Below are 25,504 nucleotides of genomic sequence, written 5' to 3'. Positions count from 1 at the left end.
TTTATTTATTTGTTTGGATCAATATATGGATCTCTTATTGGTATATGTGCATCATAAGTTGCAATTGAGACCTGATTTGTGCAAGTATCGATTCACAGTGGTTGATTCGAGCTTCACGGTATGCAAAATTTCACATCATAATAACTTGTCATTCAACTTTATATTTACGTATTTGCTTTGCCCCAGGATGCAATAATGTCGCTAGAAGGAATTGTTTCTAAGATCCGGCCAGAAGGTATGGCAATGGAAAATGGAAAAATGGCAGATTGGTTGGATTAGGAAGCACACATGAGATTTTGGACAAGTTCGTCTTACTTCACTATGTGCTTGGACAACACGAAAAATATGAACCATCATGGATAGATGTTGACTTCATATTTGGGCCAATCAACATAAAAAAACAGTTCATATTTGCCATCAATTTAGAAACATGCATTGTCTATGTATTTGACTTCATGCCAAACTACATAGGTAGTGATATACTTGATAGTTATCTTTAGATGGTGGCCAGATCAATACTTTTGATGTTGATTTCCGTCAGATATGACAAGTGATAGAAAATTTAATTACGGACCATGGGAAGTGGAAAGATTGAAGACAACTCTCTAACAAGGCAAGTCTCTTGACTGTAGAATTTTTCGTGCTAAGTTTTTCGAATACATTGTAATGGGTACGAATAGGGGTAGCCTAGATCAAAACAATATGGAATTTTTTAGGAAACAATACGTTGCCCAGTTGGGCTAATCAATATATATGGTAATCTATACTTGAATTTCTTGAATTAAATTTGCACTGTATATAAATGTTAAACTGAATAATATTAAAAAACAATACAATGAAGAACAAAAAAAAAGTACACAATCGCACAGAAATAACTAAATAATCATCTATAAATAATTAAACGATCGTGCATATAATACTACACGATCGGTTATAAATAACTAAATGATCGCATATATATAACTACATGATCGTCCACATCTAACTAAACGATCGTTCATAAAAATGTAAACGATGACATAGAATTAAGTACACTATCACATATACACAAGTAAACAATGGCTCATAAATTACATATCATTAAGCCTAGATAGGCCCGTGCCAATTATTATTAATGTCTGTCTACAAGTTTTTTTGTTATGCTCTCTCCGACCACATCATGTACACCTGTGGATTTGTCGTGGCTCCTCTCCAATAGAAGGTATCCTAACAATTTGACGTCGACCATACCTAGTACCTTTCGTGGTGGTAAAAGTTCAAAGTCTTCAAATTTTGATCTTCAACTCCACTCTTGTCTATGTCCAACAAGGAAGATCGATTCTGCATAAGCAGCAAGCACACATTCAACTGTAAACCATTTTGCACATAATGTTTGAATATTAATGTTTCTAAGATTTGCCACAGATATTGTATGGGAGCATGGGATATCAATACAATTGAACTCCATACGAGTACATGTCCACAAACAAAGATCAACCAACCCTCCAAATATCCATCGTCCACATTAATTATATGCATGTCCACTGGGAAAACACGATATGTTCTAGACATTAGTTTTGATTCCTTAAGAATACTTATTGCGTAATCAGTTACGATGTTTGTGCATGCCATTGCATGTGTAGGTTGGACATAAAACCAACCTTGTAACCACTCACGGATATGCTCCAATAGCTTCGTGATTGGTAGTTCTCGTGCATCTTTTAACACTTCATTGAGACATTCTACTATATTTTTCGTCATATTGTCATACCTACAATGGACTTGATAAACCCTTTCCCACTGTTGTAATCCAATCTCCTCAAGATAGGCCGTCACTTCAAGATATTGATAGAGCTTAGCCCAAGACATCTGAAACTCAAACATTCTATAAGTTTTCAACACTAGATAGAAATGTGGAATTATGTCCTTATTCTTTAACCTATCCACCAAATTGTTCCAAAAATGGTACATACATAAGATACGAAATGCATTAGGGAGTATACTTGAAACAACCTTCGCAATTGAGATGTGACGATATGATATAATCACTAAATTTAGAATATCTCCTACCAAAGCCTTCAAATGAGTTATGAACCAATTCCATGATGCATCTTTCTGCCCATCTACAATATTGGAAGCGATAGTATATATGTTGTTATTGTCATCAATGCATGTTGTTATTAACAACATACTTTATATGTCTTGTATAGATGTGTCCCATCAACAACGATTACTGGGCGGATGTAGTTCAAGAAACCCCTAATACACAGACCAAGTGCCATGAAGACATACTTAAAGTAATGTTCGTCCTCTACTTCAACCTCAAATATCATACTTGGATTTGTAAGCTTAAGTGCCTCATCGTATGCCCTAACAATAGCATATGATCCCTCTAGTGACCCTCGTGCAAACATCAATTCATACTCTCTAGTACGATAAGTTCGTCTGTAACTTATATTCACTCAAAAATATCGTCAGACCTCCTCAATGATATCCCTCGGGCAGTATGTTTGACCAACTTGTTCATATTTGGACCAACTTGTTCGACCAACGGTATCACTTTGAAGGAATCGCTTTCTTTCAATTTTTTGCACGGACCCTCCACTTGCATTCCTCTACTGAGCACTGTACAGTTAGCAAGCTCTTCGTTAACTTCTTTACATGATAGTCAAAGTTCTTTTTTGTTGCAAGTATTGACAATTTAACTGAAAAGTCATATTTTGAAAAGAAAATCTAATAGACATTTTGTAGGATTATATCAGCATGCAGTGAAAGCAACAAGGATCAATAAGCATTATAATTCATTAATTTTGGCTATAAATAAAGCATGCTCTGATACCAATTGTAGAAGTATATCAGCATGCAGCGGAAGCAACAAGGATCAATAAACATTCTAATTCATTAATTTTGGCTATAAATAAAGTATGCTCATATAATAATAAGAGGGTTTCACAACATACCTTTGTAGAACCTCTTGAAACTCGAATTCAGCTGCAAATCTTCTCCAAATCTTGTTGTGAACCACCTCAAGGCCTTCCCTACTATTCTCTTGGAGCTTTAGATTGAGTTATGAAACTCAAAATAAGCTTGAATAAAGGGAATTTGGAGAAGAAGCTCACTGATGCTCCTTTGGAAGAACACTGTCTTCGACTTAAGTTTTTTAGCAAAAACTCAACTAATGCATCAGTTTTTTCATACACGATTCTCAGCTCAAACTTTCTTATTTACTGCAAGACTATCATGCAAAGAAGAATGATGCATGAAGAGCACCTCATGCTTGGAAGATTGAATAAAGAAGTTGGTGAGAATTGTGTGAGCTACTTGGTTGAGAAAGTGGAGATTTCCCACTTTTCATTTTGTGTTTTTTAAGCTTTTTCAATTTTGTTTTTATAAATTGATTTCCAAAACCAATTTTGATTTCACAATTAAAAAAACTTTATTAATTTTATAAAATTAATTTCATAAATTAATTTTTTAATAAAATTAATAATTAATAATTAATTGAACAATTTAATTAATTTTAATTAATTCAATATCAAATATTAAATTAATTTTACACAAATTCCACTATCATGAATCCCTATTCATGAGTTTAATATTTAAATCATATTTAAATATTAATTAATTCTCTAATTCCGTTTAATTCTAAAATTAAACACGTAATTATATCACATATAGTTACTAATTCCCTTAATTCTAATTTGAACGTTTTAAATTAACTTATCACGTTACTTTAAGGCTAATCCATTTATGAGCTAGTAGGGGACCTCGTGGACCTACAAATCATGGGTTCCAACGATCTGAGACTAATTGGAACTTTTTATACCGAATTAACCACATTTGTTAACTAATGGATCCCTCTACTAAAGCCCATAGTTGCACTCCCCTGTAGATATATTATGTCCACTCGATATAACCATGTTTAGTAAGTTAACCCTTCACAGGTTGTTCGTAATAACGGCTGGGTCAAATGTCTGTTTTACCCTCGAAATTACCTCTTATTTTTTAAGTCCCAATGATCCTCTAATGAATAATTGGTTTATGACCGATCAACAAACTGAGTTTGTCTCGGGCCAATGAGAGGGGAGGGCCCCTTGTTCAAGAACCGGAGTCAACACTAGAACAACCTCTATATTATCCCTTAAAAGCGGGTATGAGTGAATTTCATCGTGCACCCTATATCCCCAGCTATCTACCTGTTCTTACCCCTGAAATGGAGGTTTATTGAGCTGGCGCTATTAAGCCAACCCTCATCTATGTAAATCTAAGGATAATCCCGAATAAACAGGAGTTAATAGTTAGCTCAGAATTAAGGTCAAGTTACCTAAGTCATCGCTTTGAAATAGTCGATCTTAAATAGTAAATAACGTTATAAAGTAAGAGTGACTGATTTCGTGGTCCAATCTTGTACAAACTTATTGCACAGGACGCCCCTACTCCTCATGTCATAACATGTACGAATTAGGATCACATCATCTGTAGTACTTTACAACTCTTTGTAACAACTACAGAGTGGGCCGCATCCAATAGTATTACCAGAATAAGACACCCAACCTCATTCATATACTATAGATCATTTTGACTATTTACTCGAACCTGATCCACTTTTATGTCTCTACATAAAGTTCAAGTACTCATGTAATAGTTATGGATCTTTTTAGTTTATTGGATTTATTTCTAAAACGAAATAAGCAATTCATATATTTAATAATAACTTATTGAATTTTCAGAATAAGATTTATTGTTTACAAACCACGAGTTTTAGGACATAAAACCCAACACATTTATTAAAGGAACTCTTATTCAAGATTACCTATGAGCGAAAGTGGATCTTTCCAATTCATTGTGATAGAATTACCACATATACATTTAAAACATACTAATATGCATTCATAATGCTAAAGAGATCAATAGATTATACCAAATGAAGATTTCTTCTTCATGGCTAGTCTAAAACCCAATCATCTACCTCGAACAATCACCACTCGGACAGAAGGAAATGGAGATGACACAACCACTCAGAGCCCTCAATATTCTTGGAGTGAGAATCCAAAGTGTGGGCTTTGTTCGGATTTGGTAGAGGGAAAGAGGAAGAGAGACCATACACATCGATCAAGTAAGTAGGAGATGAGGACGTCTATCGAGACAAGATGCTTGATTGTTTAGGTGAAGTATACGATCGTGTAGGAAAAAGTAAGCGATCGTCTAAACGATCGTGTAGGAAAGGGCAAGCGATCGTCTAACCGATCGTGTAGGAAAAGGGTGAGCAATCATCTAAAGATCGTGTAGGAAAAACTGGGCGATCTCTATAAGATCGTTTAGTAAATATCAGGAGCTAAATGATCGCTTAGTTAATAGCGCGCGAAGGTGTAATCAGTAAGTGATCGCTTAGCAATATCATATATGTAAGCAATCGTGCAGGCACTATCATATAGACACTAATTTTCTAAGTGATGACACTCTCTTTAACACAATGTCTGCGCCTCCATGCTCAACACACCATCAGCTATTTATGCATCCCAAAGTGATCTTTCAATACACTCATCCATTATTTAGAACAGAAGAGACGTCGTCCCATTTCCTTTATAATCGTCCAATGAATGTGATCTCATCATATTCATAACATATAAATTAATATCATATATTAATTATAATATTTTCCTCTACTAGATATAAATCATATTTATATCCAATTTCCTCCAAATTAATGTATCTCATGCATAAAGTTAATTATATCATATTTAATTAACTCGTTCAATTGTATCATATATAATCGAACTCCCTCTTGTCAATTTGAACATTTCAAACAGACCCAAAAGTTTACTCTCAACTTGTATCCAAGCTACCAAGGGGGCCTTATGGACCTATGGCTCGAAGCTCTAACGGTACGTGAATAGCTGACTAAACTCTTTAGTCACGATATCCACCATCCGTTAACTGCCAGACATTCCACTAAAGACCGAAAATTGAACTCTTCTTGTCATAGATATATATCTATGTCCATTGGATATAACCAATCATCAGTACGATGACCCTTTACAGATGCTCGTAATTACAACAGGCCAATTTACCATTTTGTCCTTGTAATTACATCTTCCTCCTTAAGCACCACTGATCCCTCTAATGAACAATACGACATAGTCTTACTTACCCCTACTTTGGGCCATGAGAAGGTGCGTGGCGCCCTATTGTAAGCCTTAAGATCAACCTTTGAGAGAGCAATCTATCTATTTACCCCTACTTTGGGGAAGAAGTGAACTCCATCTTATGAAGCTGAGTTCCCAGCTCCCAAATCAGACGAATCCCCAAAATGGTAGGTTTGAGTCGGCGCTCTGGCCACTCGCATCTATGGCAGGAGTTCCCAACTCACTTAGGATTGAGGTCGTGTTACCTATGGTCATCCTAGTGAAGTGAAGTCTTAGTCATGAACGGAGTTATATGACAAGACATAAACACTTCGAGGTCAAGTGAGTTTGTATAGGACGCCCCCGCTCTCATGTCCACTACACGAACGATCAGGATCAGATCATCTATGACAAGTCACAACATTTGTAACAATTCCACAAAGCGGGTCGTGTCCGTAGTGTTACCGGGATAAGGTTTCCCTCCTATATCCATATACTACAGACTATTTTGGTTGTCATTTAAGACATGATCCACTTGTATGTCACTACATGCATGTTTAAGTTACATAAAGACAACTAGTGATATTAAGTTTATTGGTTTGTGGTAAAATAAAAAAAACATCTAAATGTGCAAAGTTAAGAAGTGAAGTAAATATCATATATATTATACATCACAAGTGTTCGTACAAATTTGTTTACAAACTACAGGACACGAGACTTTAAGGCACAAATCCCAACATTTATATCTTCATCATTCATATAGTCATGAGGTATTATGATGAGGTCATCATACTAAGGACCCTGTGATGGTCTGGGTGTATCTATAAATAGTTGGGTTGGAACAGTGGAATGTATTTTAACCGAAGGCATCACAACTAGTGGGATGAAAGCAGGTGGGGTTGAAACATGAATGTAAAGTGTTGGAGAAGTTTGTGGTCTTGAAGATTGTCCATATCCATGGTTAATATCGAACTGTGGAGTACATTTGGGTTCATTGTTATGATCAAACTAAGCTTCATTTCGATCCTCCCACAAGTTACATGACTCAATATGATCATCCATCGAAGACATGGTGGGAATATTACATGTTGGAATAGTTGCATATCCAAAGTTTTGACTAGTTAGAATGGGTTGATTCGTTGGATTGCACTGCTGGTACATATTCTCGGTGTGTACTCCATGACTTTGGTGAGGTATAACAGATACAAATAACAACATCTGGGATGCATCACTTTCTTCTAAAAAGAAGCTAAAATCTTCATCGTCAACTATGTCAATTGAGGGAGTCGAGACCAACAGATTGTAGTAACATTTGATGTGTATATCAAACATATCTGGATTGATATTCAGTCGTTAGTGCATAATATTCACTAATTCTGACCTTCAGACCTTTCACATGACCTCCAACATAATTACTTCCATTCCCCACCAATCATACAAAGATGCGAAGTAGCGCCATTGATCAAATTTGAAATCGTGTCGTAATTGATAAGCGATTGCCCAACTATTTATAAGTGTTCACTTATAGTTGTATCCGCGGTCGCATATATACTACTAACGTTTATATAATATTACACTATCATGAAGTAGTATATAAAAGATCGTTTATATAATATATAATACTAAACGATCATTTAAATGTTATATATAAACGACCATTCATATAATACTAAACGAGCAGTTATATTGTAATGAACAATCATCTGTATATTACACGATCGTTCATTCAATACTCTAGCGAATCGTGCTCTATATCCAAAGACACAATGAAATGAACAAATATGAAAGTGATCAACAATGAGGATGTTGTACTGAATAACTGATAGTGACCTTCCATTCTTGATGTCAATTGTTGAAGGCATGGTTTGAAGAATTTTTTTTTTTTAAAATTGGGGGTACAATTGGTATTTCACATCCAAAAAGTCAATCATAGATGAGTTTTTAAGGTCATTCATAGAAAAGTTTTTTTTTTTTTGGAGTTATTTTGTGAAATTTTCCCTTCATTTAAAAATATATATAATTAGACAATGGGACTGGTTTCAAATTTAAAAAATACCTTAAAATTTTCGACCCATTTGATACCCATGGCACATTTGTAAACTTTTACTTTAGCATGTGTTTAGATTTCATCATTTATTTAAGCAATAAATAAACATAGCCAAACTTTTTCATCTGACAAAAGCTTTCAAAGGATATTTTGAAAGGAAAAAAGGGTTAAAATATGTTCTTAACAAAATATTAATATGCATGGTTAGTAGAATGTAATGTCTTAGGAATAATTATGTTTTATATTTATTTTCTTTCGTATATATACAAGTTTATTGGATCTTAACCTTTGAACCATAAGTAATATTTAATGTTGTTTTGATGTTTTTTCTTTTTTAGTACAAAAATGATATAAACATTTGAAGTGAACTATATATATATATATATATATATATATATATATATTATTTACATATTTATATGTGAGTTATAGTGTAATAATAAATGGTTGGAGGATGGGTTTGAGGAGAGATAAAAAAATGAGAGATAAAGTGAGGGAAGGAATGAATTAATTACATTAACATAGAATAAAAAGATAAAAAGACAATGGAAAGGGAAATAAAACATTTTAAAAGACTAGAAATTATTATATCAAACCTAAAAATCTAGAACAATAAGGGGGAAAATCACATTAGACCCTAAAAACCTAATTAATAAACATCCTAACAACTAACTTGAACTGCAAGCCAATTATCTTTTGGATTCTTGCAACCCGTAAGTCCCAGATTAGCTTTTGTAACTTCAATTGAACATTTCCTTTTTCCAAGACATGTCTGCAATCCAAAAATAAATACAAAATAACATCAAAATCTATAAAAATAAAACAATAATATATATATATATATATTGTTAAAAAAAAAAGTGTTTTAATTTAAATTTAACCTTTTCGATAACTGAGAAGGCAGATGAGGAATCACAGCTACCCTTGTGGAAATTGTCACAATTGCCCTTAGGGTTCCCAAAGCTCACAAAATTGATTTCTTTGATAAACCCATCATGGCATGATAGCTCCAAAGTGCTTCCTAAGTAAGGCTTTGCACAAACTTTCTTCACCCTTGTTGTTTGAATATCTATATTCAATGGCATCCCACCAAATTCCTCGAACAAAATCAATGTGTTTTCTTTTCCTTTGTTCATATACGACCTCGGAATATGATACCTATATATATATAATCAAATCGACCTTAATTTATCAGCTTTTAAGTTAATCGATAATGTAACCACAACGATTGTAACAAAAACATACCATCTTTGACTAGGTTTTCCACAATTAGTAGCGCATTTGCTATCATAATAAGTCCCACGGAAGTCACAAGTTGAAGAACAACCATTTTCAGTAGCGAGATAACTTGGCCAATATCTTCCAATACTTTTTCCATTAACCCAAGCATGTCCTTTTCCCATGCCCATTAAATCCACTACCACTGCTTCACGTCCTTCTGGAGTTGGGAAACTAGTCTGTATGAAACACATTATAATATAATCAAAATCAATCAATTAATTAATTTTATGGATGGATTTTTTTCTTGATTAATTAATAATATACCTTATACCAAGTGAAATTCTGATTTAATGGGAGATCGTCAGAGTGCCATGGCTTTTTAAATTTATGGTCAGGGTTGAAAAATTCAAAATTTTCACCATCTAACCCAACTTTGTAAGCCCATTCATTTGTTGATAAATCCCTTATTGTTTCTCCATTAGCAATCAATTCAACTGGCCCATGAACTCCTACCTCAGCATTTTCAAACCGTGCTCCATAATTCTGCATTTATGTAATTTCATATATCAAAAGGGGTACTTTTGCAAATTTAATTTAATTTATATAGTACTTACAGGTAATCCAACGGTTGTACTTAATAGGGCTATTTGGTTGAATCCATGCCTTAGATTCCTGACTGACTTCTCTAATGTGAAATCATATTTCCCATATGGACCAAACTGTGATCCTAGAAAATTTAAAATCTTATATCAATATATGAATATGAATATGAATTTTCATAAATTTGATGATGATGATGATAATAATAATAATAATAATAGTGAATTTACCAATATGTTTCTGGTTGACAAAGGCATGGAGTATATGGCCGCGTGTCTTAACACGTAATCTTACATGTTTGCCAAAAAGTGGATCGGTTCCCTTTAGATGGAATCTGAAAAATGGGGGCAAAATGGGGATTAATGAGTATAATAATTATATTTAATTTCTTCTATGATTATGAGAAATTAAAAAAAGGGGGGGAAACTAAAATTACCCGGTGAGGTACCACAAATAATCACTGGAATCATTTGTGACAAGCTTTTGATCAAGAAGGCTATTGGCTGTGATAATAGCTCCTGATACATCACCCTCATGTGTAATGTGTTCAATTTTCTCATTTCTCCATTGCCATTTCAATGGTTTTTTGTATTTTCCCACTAATCTTGAAACCTTTTCCCTTATTGTTGTTTGAGTGTTTACCTAATATTTATGAAATAATAATAACCCATCAAACAAATATTTGAAAATAATAATAATTTGCACTTATTCATACCTTTGCAGTGTTGTAAACTTCAGTTTTGCAATCAGGAAGAATAGTGACAGACCAACCAGGAACAGTGTAGTTTCTATTTTGAAAGGTGATATCTCTATTACCATTTTCAGCATTTCCAAAGAAGCAACTTGATTTGCCTTTGTAAGTGTAAGATGTTGCCTGTTACAAAATATGTAGGTCACAGTAAGTAATTTTATCACTCATTTCAATTAGTTACAATAATTTAAATGCTCACTGTTGTCAAATGGCCATATTCAGTGTGTTTGACATCACCATAAGTCAAAACTTTCTCCATAGACATCAAAAGTTTATGAAGTTGCTTCAAATGTCCCCACTTTGGCTGGTTCATATTCCCTAACAAACATTTTTAAATCAAGCTCCCATTTTTATTAAATGGGTTTTATTTTAAAATTTAAAACTATTAACTATTAGTTAAATATAATATACCATATTCATCGAGCGGTGCATTGTAATCATAAGATGTTGTAATGTAAGGACCTCCGGAAGTTCTACCAAAGTTTGTTCCTCCATGATACTATACCAAAAAATAAAATCAAATTTAAAATAAGAATAAAAAAAAAAAAGTGATTTTAGGGTATGGTTTATCAAATTACCATATAGTAATTTTGCAAGGAACCACCATATTGGAAGAATCGTGCAACAGCAAATGCAACATCCTCAGCTGTTCTGTATGGGTCTCTTAGTCCCCAACTCTTGAACCTAATTTTTCTCAATGACTTAGTAATTTATTATTATTATTATTATTATTTATTTTGCATTTAGTGTAATATAATATAAAAATTAAATAAAAATATAAGAATTATTCGAATAGGCTAAGGTCAAGAACAAACCAGCCAGTCCAATTCTCAGTCCAGATTTTGGGAGTATTTTTGTTATTGGGTTTGAATTGGTCACAGTAAAAGCCATTGCATGTATTAATCTGTCAATTATAAATTGAAATGTAAATAAATTATTTTTTTATAAATTATATTAAATGAGAGAGGGGCATTATAGTAAATGCATACCATGGGCTGAGGAGCATCGCCTTCTTGACACATGATCCAAGGTTCGCTAAGGTTGTAAGATTGTGCCAACTTAGCACACCATTTCACATATTCATTTCCCGCTTGTCCGTACGATCCTTTTATATTTCCATACTCATTTTCAATCTAATTTTTTAAACATATTCCTATATTAGTATTTCTTTTAAAAAAAATAAAATATATAATAAATAATGAATTTAAAAAACAGGGGAAAAAAAAAACAAACCTGCGCGACAATTATGGGTCCTCCTTGTGAAGCAAATAACTTATTATCCTTCATCTTATTTACTATAAATGTAGTGAATTTTGCCATCTCATCCTAAAATCACAATAAATTTTATAATAATTAATACAATTTTCCTTTTTTTTTTTTTTTGAAGAAACGGTAATAATAATTCTTTTTTTTTTTTATAAAAATACCATGTAAACTTGATTATGGTCCTGAACTGAATACCCGGAGATTATGTAACAAAACAGGAAACCCCTGCAAAGAAATTTCAAAATAAGTAATTAAAAATATATATACAATTTATTAAAAAAAAAAAAAGGTGTATATATTTACCCGTAATTCCACTCGGCGCAAACATAAGGTCCAATTCTAAGAATAGCAAAAAGTCCTTGTTCTTGTACTGTTTTAATAAACTTTACCAAATCATTATTTCCTGTAAAATCATACTGAAAAAAAAAAATAAAAGGGAAAAAAATTAATTAAATTATTTGAAATTATAGAATACACCTTAATTAATTTTTTTTTTTTTTTTTAAATGATGAGATGAAAGTACTTGGCCACGTTGGGGTTCATGGGCATTCCAAAATACGTAGGTTTCAATTGCATTAACACCGCCGTCTTTTGCTTTCTCCATCAACATTGGCCACATCTAAATTAATTAATTAAACGAACAAATAGCAATATTATTAGTTAAATTATGTAAATGAAAAAAAAAATGTTAACAAAAGTAAATAAGAAAAATTACTTCAGGAGTGCTACGAGGATAATGGATGGAACCAGAAATTATAATTTTTCTTTCTCCATTTATCTTCAAAGCTCTCCCATCGTAACCAACTGAAACTTTCTTGGCAGAAGAAATAAATGTCAAACCCAAAACTAAACAGTTTAATATAAGAAAATTTCCACTAAGACCCATTTTTGAATTTTTACCTATGGGATTGATCTCTATTTATATAGGAAATGTAGGTATGGTTTTAAATCTTATTATTGTTTGGATTTTGTTCTTTTGATTTTGTTGTTGAGATTTTTAATAAAACTAGATTTATAAGTTGTTGGGATCTTAACCGTTTTTTTGTTATAAAGAAACGAAAAAGATTAAATAGTTATTTAATGCCTTTTCTTTTTCTTAATTTTTCTTTTTCATTCCTTAATTAACCAACACTTAGTAATTGGTATCAAGTCATAATTCATTTCTTTTCACATTTATATGTTTAATAAAGTTACTAGTAATTTATTTATAACTGAAAAGTTTATTTCTCCATTTGTCTCTTTAATTGTTTTTACATTTATTATTTAATATTTTATAAATTATATTTGTAATTGTGTTTCAAATATTTTCAAGTACATCTAACACATTTCATTTTCGTTAGAAATTAACTCAATAAAACATATATATAATTATAATCATCATCTCTTTCCTTACTTTTTTTAATTTCACCTTTAGGTATTTACTATTTAAACTTAACTACAATTATGTTTATTTAAAAATTTATGTTCTACACATTTTCAATCATGGCATGACCTTTACTTAGTTGCTTAAAAGAAAAAAAGGGAGAGTTTTTTTTTTTTTTTTTTTTAAATAATGTCTATTTTATCTTTCATTATAACTAATTAATCGGATCAAAATAGTTAAGCCGTGTATGGAGATGATCTATATGTGTATGCGAACATGTCTTTTGCCTTTTAACATTTTATAAATTTCTATTTTTTATTTATTTTCAAATTGTTATAACTATTCGAGTCAAAGTAGTGTATCATTTTATGTATATGTATGATTTAGATTGTAAACATATATGAATCATCTAATAGTTGAGATATGCTTGAACAACAATCATATCCTTAATTTTTCTATGAATCATCTAATAATTGAGATAGGTTTGAAGAACAATCCTATACTTAGTTTTTCTATTAATCAAAACAAACTATAAATTTTACATATACATAGGGGTGTTCAAAAAACGTGATGACCCGAAAAAATCGATGAACCCAACTCAACCCGCGCAGTTTGGATTGGGTTATCAACTCATTTGTATTGGGTTGGATTCAAATAAATAAAAATTTTATGGGTTGGGTTGGGTTGGTTCAAAGGTTCACCTAATATAACCTAAACCAATCTGAACCGACCCGAATTTATTCACCTTTAAAATATGTTTTTTTATTACTTATAATCAATTATTTATACATATATTGATTTTAATTTTATTTAATTTTAATTTTATTTAATTTCAATATTTTTTTAATAATTTATTCTTCAACAGCTCTTAAAAGTAGTTTCTTTGCACTTTAAAAAGAAAGTTTTCACTATTTAAATTGAAATTGAGTTGTTAATCTTAATTCAATATATGAAAATAATTAAATAAGTTTTTTACATATTTACGTTGTACTTCTTTTTAGAACAAAATTTCAAACAAATGATCCGAATAACTCGAACCAACCCAACCCAAATATTTCATGGTTGGGTTGGGTTGGATTCATTGGGTTATTTGGGTTGAAGAAACCCATGAACACTCCGACATATACATCAGACTATTATGGGTTAGCAGTTAAATTTTTTTAATATGGTTTAGATTTTGTTCCCTTGATTTTATTGATCTTCTATAGTTTTCTAATGAAAATACATATATGGACTATTGGGATCTTGATCATTTTTGATAGAGAAGAAAAGATTAAATAATTATTTATGTATGAAATGTGTGATTTTAAATTTTAATATGGTTTAGATTTTGTTCTCTTGATTTTCTTGCTGAGTTCTCTCAGTAGATTTTTTTTTTCGGTAAAGAAAAATTGAACAATTATTCGATGCTTTGTTTCTTTTTCTTATTTTTTTTCATTTTCTAATTTACTCTTGGTAATTGGTATGATAGCATAATTCATTTCTTATTGGATTGGTATGAAAGGTCCTAATGCCATGTTGAAATTTTTAAAAAAAATTACTGGTAGTTGTTTTAAATTTAAATTCACCCATTTAAACAGAATGAATAATTACTTTTCATTCTACATCTAGGTAGCTATTCAAAATTTTAAAATAATAATTTCAATAGATAACGATCTCGTCTTCTTTTCTAAATTAAATTTGTTTATCAATATATTTATAATCTTCACTTTTTAAAAAATATTTTTCAATTAAGTAATTATTTTTTCATCTTCTTTAAGATACAGGAGTTGTGTTTTAACAATAATCTAAAAATGATCAAATGGTTTTTAATTAATCATATATGGTAGTATATATCAAATCAATTCACAACGAAAAAAAAAAATTCTAAAAGCAATATTAGGTTGCACCCAAGTTCATACATTTCTATTTTATCAACACAAGAAAATTATTTTTAATAATTTATTTTTAAGTGACAATTTTTAATTAGATGTGCAACAAAGGCAACCAATTAAAATAGATGCAGCTTTTTCCAAAATTTTTAGGTCCTTTTGAACACCATGCCGGTTGATAGTATAAACACTATGCCTGAGCTACGTTCTTGTTGACTACTTTTTTACAAAATTGAAACACATTAGTGAATTTTTTTAAAATAGGGAAATTTCTAAAATAAAGTAGTGATGGTTCCCATGAAAAAAACTTTGGTTCAAAGTTAATGGTATTTTAGTTAACTTAGTCATAAAATTATTAATTATATAATTTCTCTTTTATTTCATATATATATATATATATACTTGTCTCCAATTTATAAAATTTAGTCTCTTAATATCAACTTTGAGCAAAAAAAACTATATATAGAATGGGCCATGAGAGGGCCAACATGAGCATATATTGCTAAAAAAAAGTTGTGAGAGGTTTTTTCTTTTTATTTTTTTATTTTTTTATTATTATTATCATTATATCTATAGTCTTTCGTTATAACTCATTAGATCAAAATAGTTACATGAAAAAGCAATAGATGATTTCATGATGAGGTTGAATTTAGATCATATATATGAAACAATACGTCTATGATGAATATATATTTTTAAACGAACAATCATGTCGATTGCCTTCTAAAATTTCATAAATTTATATTTATATTTTTTTCAAATAGTTACAATTATTCGAATCGAAGTGGTGAGAGGAGATTATGGATGAACATACATTCATTAACATTGTAAATTGAAGCCCAACATAAGATAACCTAGGTATGGATGAGATTTCTATATAGAAGGCCTAAAGAAATGCCCTATTTCAATTATATCTGGTTTTTATTTTCTTTTAAAAAAATGTCCAAATAAACTTCTTTAGTATACAAAAATTAGAGTATAATAACTTTTTAGTCTCATTTCTACACTTAATTACGATTTTTTTTAAAAAAAAAAAAAAAAAAGAAAATTGAAGGGTTTTTTTATGGAAAACTCAAAGGTTTCCATCATTCATGTGCAAATTTAACTTAATTTTTTTTCCAAAACAATCACTTCCTCCTCTATCATTTCACACCCCCATACACCTCACTCTTTGTTCATCTCTCTCGCCCTCTCCCTCTTTCTTTTTCTATCCCCCTCCACACGATTGCACACCCCTTCGTTGCCCTTGTATGCTGTCGCCACCATTCACTCGTCAGAATCGGTCACCCATCCACCATCGTCCACATCAACGCGCCATTCGTCCTCGTTCATCAGCTATTCGTCCATCGAAATCAATCGCGCGTTGTTTGTCCTCATTCATCAATTTTTTTCCATCATCTTCGATTTCCACGTGCCACCGACCGACAATCATCGAGGTTTATTTTCGCTGTTTGTCTCTCCTATTTGGGGCCCGCCTCCCTCCGTTCGTGCCGCTGCACTAAGATCTAACTGCCTATTTAAATTCATGGAGATTCAACACCACTCAATCAGATCCGTGGAGATCCAACACCCACTAGATTAGATTTATGGAGACCCGGCGCCCCTCAATCCAGACCCATGGAGATTTGACGCCCCCCCAGTCCAGATCTATGGATATCTGGCGCCTTAGTCTCAATTCGACACCCCCTTTGATATGTACTCAAATCTATTTTTTGAAGTCTTATAATTTATGATAGAATTTAAGTTTATAATTGTAATTGTGTGATTTTGACATATATGCTATACAACATATAGTTTATTTTGAAAATGGTGTATTCGTATACGATATATACTATGATATATCGTATATATTTTCAATAATGTGAGATTTCAGCAAACTTATTAACATTTAATATATGATATATAAAGTGGGTTATCTAAAATAATAATCATATACTGAACTGTCATATGGATAATAATATATGATATATTTATTGGGATTCTTGACTACTTAAATAAAATTTATGATATATACTGTGACTTATGTTAAACGTGCGTAGTCAATCTTACCAATATATTTGTAAACATCTAAAACAATGTTTCAAATTATATTGACATACATATCATAACATCCGGAGAATATATTACAAGCACGAGCGATACCTAGTTAGAAGTGTATACATATCAGAATACCTAGGATATATATACCAAATAAACAATGAAATATATTATATGAAAATAAAGAAGACGTCGTAAACAACAAGCTGGCTAGAAATGGAAAATAAAATCATATAAAATGCATTTCTCTCTCCCATTGAAAAATGAGGAAAAAAAATTCAATAATACATTTTCTCTTTTCAATTGAAAATAAGAAAAAAATTATATTAAATGCATTTTCTCTCTTTATAATAAATACATTTGTTCGCACGAGATTTCAAGAGAAATTTATTTCGGGGAACTTGAACTTTGTATTTGTATTAATTTTGTGGAAAGTGAGTACAATCTCTTATGCTTTCAAAATAAACTATAAACTTTAAACTAGTTGATCTTCTTGAACGATCGGCCTTTGGGCTTGTTGATTTTCTTGGGTGATCGGTCTTTGGGCTTGTTGATCTTCTTGCGTGATTGGCCTTTGGGCTTGTTGATCTTCTTGGATGATCGGCCTTTGAGTTTGTTGATCTTCTTGGGTGATCGGCCTTTGGGCTTGTTGATCTTCGGCCTTTGGGCTTATTGATCTTTTTGGATGATCCGTCTTTGGGCTTGTTGATCTTCTTGGAGGATCGGCCTTTGAACTTGTTGATTTTCTTGAATGATCTTGATCTTCTTTGATGATCGCCCTTTGGGATTGTTGATCTTCTTGGATGATCGGCCTTTGGGCTTGTTGATCTTCTTGGATGATCGGCCTTCGGGCTTGTTGATCTTCTTGGAGGATTAGTGTTCGCACGAGGCTTCCAGAGAAACTTGTTTCGTGGAGTTGAATTTGAGTTGGTGTTGATGTTGAGGATGATTTGATGCGATGTGGTTCGATCTTTAGTACTTGATCCTCTGATTCTCTCTCGGTTGGGTGGATGCGCTTGACTTGAAGAAGGAAAGCACCAAACGTTCTTGTAGAAGTCTTGGAAGAGTGTTTGTATCTTTAAGGGTCTTCTGTCTTCTAGGAGTGCAGCTTCAGGAGTCTTGAGAGTCTTCTGCTTGTTGATAAATTCTCTCTCGGCTCTCTGAATGTAGAATTACTTGTATCTTCAAAAGAACTTCAGTCTTCAAGCATGGTCAGAATGCTTGTATCTTCAAAGAACTTCAGTCTTCAGGATGCTTGCATCTTCAAAGGACTTCAGTCTTCAGAATACTTGTATCTTCGAAGGACTTCAGTCTTCAGACATGGTCAGCTTCAGGAGTGAAGGAGTCTTCTGACTGTAGAGAATTCCCTGTAAGCTCTCTGGAGTATAGAATTGCTGACCTTCACAAATGAGGAGAACTCCTCTATTTATAGAGTTCTCTACTGGATTTCATGGCCTTGAGCTTGGTCGGTCCATGGGCCTGACTAATTGGATTTGGGTCTTATTTGATATTTTGGTCAAATTAAGCCTATTTATGGGCTAAATTGGACTTTTAGCCCAAAAAATAATATCAAATTGGACAAGTAATCTTATTCAATCCAACGGTTACGAAGGAAACATGTGGCATCATCGGACTTCGTCAATTTATGTCTTCAACTTTAATTTGGGACAAATGTCAACTTCTAATTAGTCTCGAATTCAATTATTTGGAATTTCGTCATTAATTTAGTAAATGACGTGACAATTTGCGATTGGTCCAAAATTTCTCATTCAACAACATTTTCTCTATAGATCCGTAAATAGGAAAATATATATAAAAAAAAGGTTTTTTTAAATATAAAAATATATTTACACTTTATAGCAAAAAGTTCAAAAAGTACAAAACATTTTGGAACTTTTTGCTATAAAGTATAAATATTTTTGAGATTTTTCTATTTATAAAAATTTTTCATATAAAAATTGGATATAAATAAATGAAAAAAAATGGTAGAGTTATCCAAATCTAACACTAAAAAGCTATCTTTGAAAAAATTTCAAATTTTATGATATTTAAGAAATATAAAACATTTCTCTAGGCCTTATATGTAGAAATCTCTTAATCAAAATAGAAATTGATATCTTAACCATTCTTTTTATAAAGGAAAAAAGATTGGATAATTATTTATTGCCTTGTTTCATTTTCTTTAAAAAAAAAATATTTCTTAATTTACTCTTGCTAATTGGTGTGAAGATCATAATTCATTTCGAAATTAAAAGTTATTTTGGATTAATATAAAAGATTTTAATTAGAGATGTCATTTAATCAGTGGGGACTTGTCCTAAAAAGGGTGCAAAATTCTCGATTAGACGAGAAATGAGGGAAGAAGTGGAAAAAAAATTTCATCACCTAAACGGGAACAAGAACGAGGATTATATTCTCTGTCCCGCCCGATTATATATACATACATCTATAGTACACTGAGTTTGAAACTTTCTGTGAGTAACTTATATTGTTAGTTTATTATTATTATTTTAAAAGCATTGTTATATCCACGGTATAGTAACTCATGTTTTTTTAAAACATAAAAAAGCATTGTTAGTCTGTATGCATATAATATATTAAGTTAAGGTTAGAAAATGTGTTGTAATATTTAGAAATTATGAAAATAAAACATTTTAATTATATTTTTATCAAATATAAGTAAAAAAATTAACTATTTAATTAAAAAAATTCATTGTAGTAATTTAAGTTAATTATTAAAAAAACAAATGGGAAAAATTTTCCACCCCTACGAATTTTTTATGAGAAATTTTCATCCTGATCTCGGTGGAAAATTTTGTGGAGATGGAGAATGAAATGAATAGCGGGGATGAGGGATGGGAAACCATCCCGACCCTACCCCAGCCCGTGGATATCTTTGTCAAATATGAGTGAAAATTTAACTATTTAATTAAAAAAATTCACAGTAGTAATTTAAGTTAATTATTTTAAAAAAACCAAACGAGAATAAATTTTCTGCCCCTGCGAATTCCTTATAAAGAATCTTCACCCCGATCTCTGTAAAAAATTTTGAGGAGATGGAGAATGAAATTGGTAGCGAGGTCGAGGAATGGGAACCATTCCCACCTGTGGACATCTCTAATTTTAATTCATTTTGAAAGTTAAAATAAATTTGTTTCTCAATGATCCATATATTTATAATCTTCCTTTTTTACAAATATTTTTATTTTTACATTGTATATATTTTCTTTTTTCATTTTTCTTAAAATACAGGTTGAAATTGTATGTACGTAGGTAAGTATGTATTTAAGTGACTATATTATTACAAAATTAAAAGTAGATTAATATAATAATATTTAATGATTTAATTTCTACGAATTTTAAAGTACAGAGACAATGTTATAAATTAAAGATTAAATAACTACTCATGTGGAAGTTAGATCAATGTGTTTCTGACCTTAAAACTAAGTTCAATTTTGATTTAGTGCATAAATTATGTCCTAACAAATTGTTTGATTTTAGGTTTAAATATTATTTTGGTGGTTTTTATACTTTTGGGTCTGATTTTTTTTTTAAGTCATTCTGTTCCTTCTACTTTTATGATATTCATTTTAGTTCCATGGTCACGTTTGTTAATACTTTTTGTAAATAGTTATATCTCTTGTTTCTTGAAAAGATGGATAAAATGACGTAAATGTTTGATAATTATTTCATTCGACTTCTTGCTCAAAAGTTTCAAAAACAAGGATAGGCACACCACTAGTAACTGAACTTTAGAATAATGATGTCTCCGTAAAATTAAAATAAAAATCGAACAAGAGAAATTACTTTTTGCAATTCTTAAATTTAACCAAATTTTTAGATTTTTTTTAAAGTCTAGAAATAACAAAATTGTTTATCAAATAAGGTTGTTTCTTGAAAAATGAGAAATAGGAATTGGAAATAAGAATGTTATGGAATGACCTTATACTTTCAACTTTGATTCATTTTGGTCCTCTCTGCATTTAAAATATTCATTTTGGTTTTTTTACTTTTAAATTTTGTAGATTTTGGTTCTTGAAATTTAAAAATGTGATTACCATTTTGTTTCCTTAAAAATGGAAATGAAGGGACCAAAATAGTCACTTTTTGAAAGTATAATGACAAAAAAGAACGATAATTAAAAGTATACTGACCAAAATGAACATTTGTAAACTATAAAGACTAAACTGAACCAAAATTGAAAGTCTATGACCAAAATGAACATCTTAAAAATATAGGACAAAAAATGAATCAAAACAAAAATATAGGAACCAAAATAGTATTTAAACCTAAATTTTAAAACAATATGCAACCTTTTAACATATGCAATACATGTTTGCATTTTCTTTCTTTAAAAAAAAAACTTATTTCCTTTTATTAAAAACATTTTTTTATTAATTCATTGAAATCGAACAAGATTATTTGTTCAAACTAGAAAAAAAATGAAAAATACATTAAATTTGTACTTTGTTTAGAAAGATCAACAACTTTGAAAAGTTCAAGTTAACCATACTCTTTAACTAAAAAAAAGTTTTAAAAAATACCTTTATTTTTTTAAAAAGGTGAAATATATAAACAAACAACAAATCGGAGTCCAAACCACGAGCTTCCTCAACAATAGCATAGGAGAACCAAGAAGGCAGAACAAAAGAATCCCACCCAAGTCTTCGGAGGGGAAAGAAGGGGGATTGACAAAATAAACGTCAAAACTACCAAAAGACAAAGCCACACGGGCTAGACGGTACGCCACACCATTCACCGCTCTAGAGCACTAAGAGAGAGACAAAATGCGGTCAACCATAGCCAAAGAGAGATACTCCTTGACCAACCAACTCAATTGTGAAATGTCACTCCCCAACAAGTTAACAACATTCACAAACTCAGAATAATTAGGCTAGATCAACAAGGGGAGAGAAAGAGACGGGCCCACCTGATAAATAAGGATGAACAACCCTTTAATCACACCAAGAGTCTCCAATGATTTTATAGTCAAATAAACAGTCATCCTTTCAAAACCCACAAGAATTGGAGACCCAAAAAAGTCATGGACAATCTAGCTGATACCACATGCATTCAACTGATCATACTAAGATGCATCAGCGTTGAGTTTCCAAAAGCCAAACTTCAGCAGAGACCAAGTCACCTGACTCTACAGACTCTCTAACCTATGGGGACCCGACTCCCTATCCGTACTAACAATCAGCCACACTCTAGCTATCCCTACAAGAAGCCAGGAAAACATTCACCTTGGGAAGAATAGAAAGCCAGATATCTTTAGTGAATTTACAACTGCATAAAACATGCCTAATTGACTCAACAAATCTCATACAAAAGCAAAGGCATTTGAAGCACGGTCCAAATTGACAACAATCTTATAAGCATTCCTAACCGAGAAAATTTCCTTTGAGCCCATCCCCCAAATAATCTCATCCGACCCCTATTGCCTTTGAGAGGAATACTCAAGATTGCCATGGCATCATTGGGGAGAAAGTTATTTCTCATCAGATTGATGCTCCACGAACCATCCTCCCTGACGAGATCCTAAACTCTTTTTGCTTTAAGATTTTTATTTAAACATATTGGAATTCTAGAGCCCTCCTCAACTAACCAAGAGTCTTTATAAATATAAATACCCACCCTACTGCCGACTTTCCATCTAAAACCCTTGAGAAAGAGATCTTTCCCCCAAACAATGCTCCTCTAAGTTGGAGATGGGTTGTTTCCAAGCAGTGCATGGAGGAAATCCCCATATTGAAGTATCTTCCCTTAAGAACTAAAAAATACTTTTAGCTTTGGATAGAAATCATTACTACTTTATTTTGAAAATATCGAAGTTTCATTTTCTCAGCAACACATTTGAAGATTTAAAAGTTGCATTAATTACTCTAAACCAAAAGCAGTTTTTCATAGACAACTACACTCCAATATCTCCACATTAACATAATAGTGTCCACTGTAAGCCCTTGTCTTTTTTTCTTTTATTTATGCTTAGGGTTAACTTAAATAAGTGAGTTTAGAATTTACCTAAATGAATCACTTTGATTCTATGACCTAAGCATGCTTTGTTGCTAAGTGTTGAAGTTGGTAATTGGAAATTACTTTACAAGTGCAAGTTCATTTTTATTTATTTAGTAACGTAGTAACATTATTGATTGTTGGAGAAATTGAATATGAGTTGTGATTGACTAAGTGTTAGAAAGATAGAAGGAATAAAACTTCGTAAGAGAAACAAGTAGGTCAAGAGTGAGAAGGAGAAGTGTTAGGGTTGGAAAATATTTTTAAATTAATTTAACTTGATAAACTTAATTAGGGATGAAAAGGATAGAGAAGAATGAGAAGAATCCACATAGTAGGGCAAGCAAGCGGCTGGTTAACTCAAATTGATTGGATGAAGAAAAGGCAGTTTTTGGCAACATGTGAAGGGCATTTTTGGAACGCTAGTTCTTCCAATTTACCTGTGCTATTTTTGTGATTTTAAAACCAAATGAAAGATGATTGAGTGTAGAAGACACTCTAGGCTGCCAGATTGATTTAAGATTATGAAGGCTGAGAAAACTTGAAGGAAAGAGAGGTTGTTTGAAAATCGGGTGAATATGAGCTTGTTGTTTAAATGAGTGTTTAAGGCATTTAGAGGAAGATTTTGGCGCCCAAAATTTTTGGTAAGCTAGTTAAAAGGTCCCTCTTAAGTTATATAATTTTTTTTTTTTTTAAAGTTGATTTGACTGAAAATGGTGTTTTTAAACTTTATAAAATCGGGTTGCAACAAGAAATTCACTAGGAGAGGCAGCTACCAGCCACCCCCTCCCCTCGATACCCCAGCCGCATGCACCTATCCGCCCACCCACCTATGCACCTCATGCTACCCACCTACCTCACGCGCTTGTTGCCATGCCCAGTGCTCCTCAGTGCGCGCCCCACACCCATCCAGGCATGCCTACACCCTCACCAGCACCCACATCCATTTTTAGTGCTCATTTTCTTGTTTTGAACATTTTGGGTGTTAGTGAGAATTTTTAAGTCAAATGAGTATTTTTTACATATTTTTACCCTAAAATGAATAATTTGGATTTTAAAGCGATTTTTTAGCCGTTTTGGATAATTTTATAATAATTGACCCAATGAGCAAAATGTGAGTGTTTAGGTGTTAAATTAAGTTTAATTGGTTACATTGAATCACATAGGGTTGTTTTGGGTTAATTTGACCTCTTGTGAGTGTCTAGTAACCTTAAGACTTCGTTTCAGATCAAATGGAGATAGAGGAGGGGGGAGGGGGGCTTATAAGCCATGGAATTCGTGTCTGTGACTATGAGCGGTTTATTTTCAACTATTTTCGATATAAAATATATGTTTGATCCATGAGTGGCTTTATTTTGAGTATTTTGATATGAAAAATATATAAGTATGATAGTTTGCTATGATTTATGAAATGTGATGGCATGATTTGTTTTACTTGACTATTATTTAAAAAATGCTTGAATCATGATTTCTAAACTCTCGTTGGTTTTATATGAGCTGGATTTATGAAAATGTAGTTTGGAGCATGACTTTACATAATTGTGATGTGTATGGTTTCATATGAAAACCTCTTGATGGTAGATTTAAGAATGTTGAATGGTTGTGAAAGTAGTTTCAACCTACTGATTTTTATACCTGAGAGATGGTTATTTTTCTGTACTGGTTATTTTTCTGTGCTACTTGAATGTGTTTCAGCGACACCACTTAGGAAATTAGAGGGCTAATGGGGCTAGATGTGATCAGAGTATACCAAGAGGAACCTATGCCTGTAGCACCACTCAGGCTATCAGGGGACTACCGGGGTCAGATGTGGTCAGAGTATACTAAGAAGTCCAGAGTAACCTAGGTCTGTGGTGAGGATTTATGTTTAGCCTTAAAGGTAGCTTTGCGTGCACGTATGACCTTGTTATTTGGTTTATACCGCGTGGGGCATTCTTTGTTAAGAGTAACCCATCGTTGTAAAGAAGTATTAGGGTACAGAACTGGTGTGGTTTTCTGATAACACCTGTATGCTTTATAATGTGCTTTTTATGAGATGTGATCATGCCACTGTTTTACTAGCACATGTTTGAGGAGTTACTGCATCTCTTATACTTTGATAATTATTTACTGAATAATTTGACCTACTTTATCGATAGTTTCGAAAGAGAAAATTTATTTTTATATTAAATTTACCATTCACTGGGTATTAGCTCATGCTTTTCAATTTTTTATGTTTCCCCTCCTCCC

General features: G+C 31.9%; 1 protein-coding gene across 1 annotated transcript; it reads right to left on the bottom strand.

Annotated features, from left to right (window-relative positions):
* Window positions 1-1,230: 1,230 nt before the first annotated feature.
* Window positions 1,231-14,166, bottom strand: LOC120076095 (beta-galactosidase 7-like; the record flags this gene model as incomplete). The annotated part of the gene is made up of 21 exons (XM_039029875.1): window positions 1,231-1,347; window positions 1,456-1,848; window positions 8,825-8,923; window positions 9,033-9,309; window positions 9,397-9,608; window positions 9,697-9,915; window positions 9,987-10,099; window positions 10,203-10,306; window positions 10,409-10,614; window positions 10,688-10,846; window positions 10,923-11,041; window positions 11,135-11,222; window positions 11,302-11,407; window positions 11,539-11,627; window positions 11,713-11,856; window positions 11,957-12,049; window positions 12,151-12,214; window positions 12,293-12,405; window positions 12,513-12,608; window positions 12,705-12,835; window positions 14,142-14,166. Coding segments are annotated over 21 exons (2,967 nt in total), but the record flags the coding sequence as incomplete, so codon positions are not given.
* Window positions 14,167-25,504: the final 11,338 nt, after the last annotated feature.

This window comes from Benincasa hispida, chromosome 1 (genome assembly GCF_009727055.1).
Source record: "Benincasa hispida cultivar B227 chromosome 1, ASM972705v1, whole genome shotgun sequence".
NCBI classification, from domain to species: domain Eukaryota; kingdom Viridiplantae; phylum Streptophyta; class Magnoliopsida; order Cucurbitales; family Cucurbitaceae; genus Benincasa; species Benincasa hispida.
The sequence above is the reverse complement of the archived record's forward strand: the minus strand, read 5'-3'. Positions and strand labels throughout refer to the sequence as shown.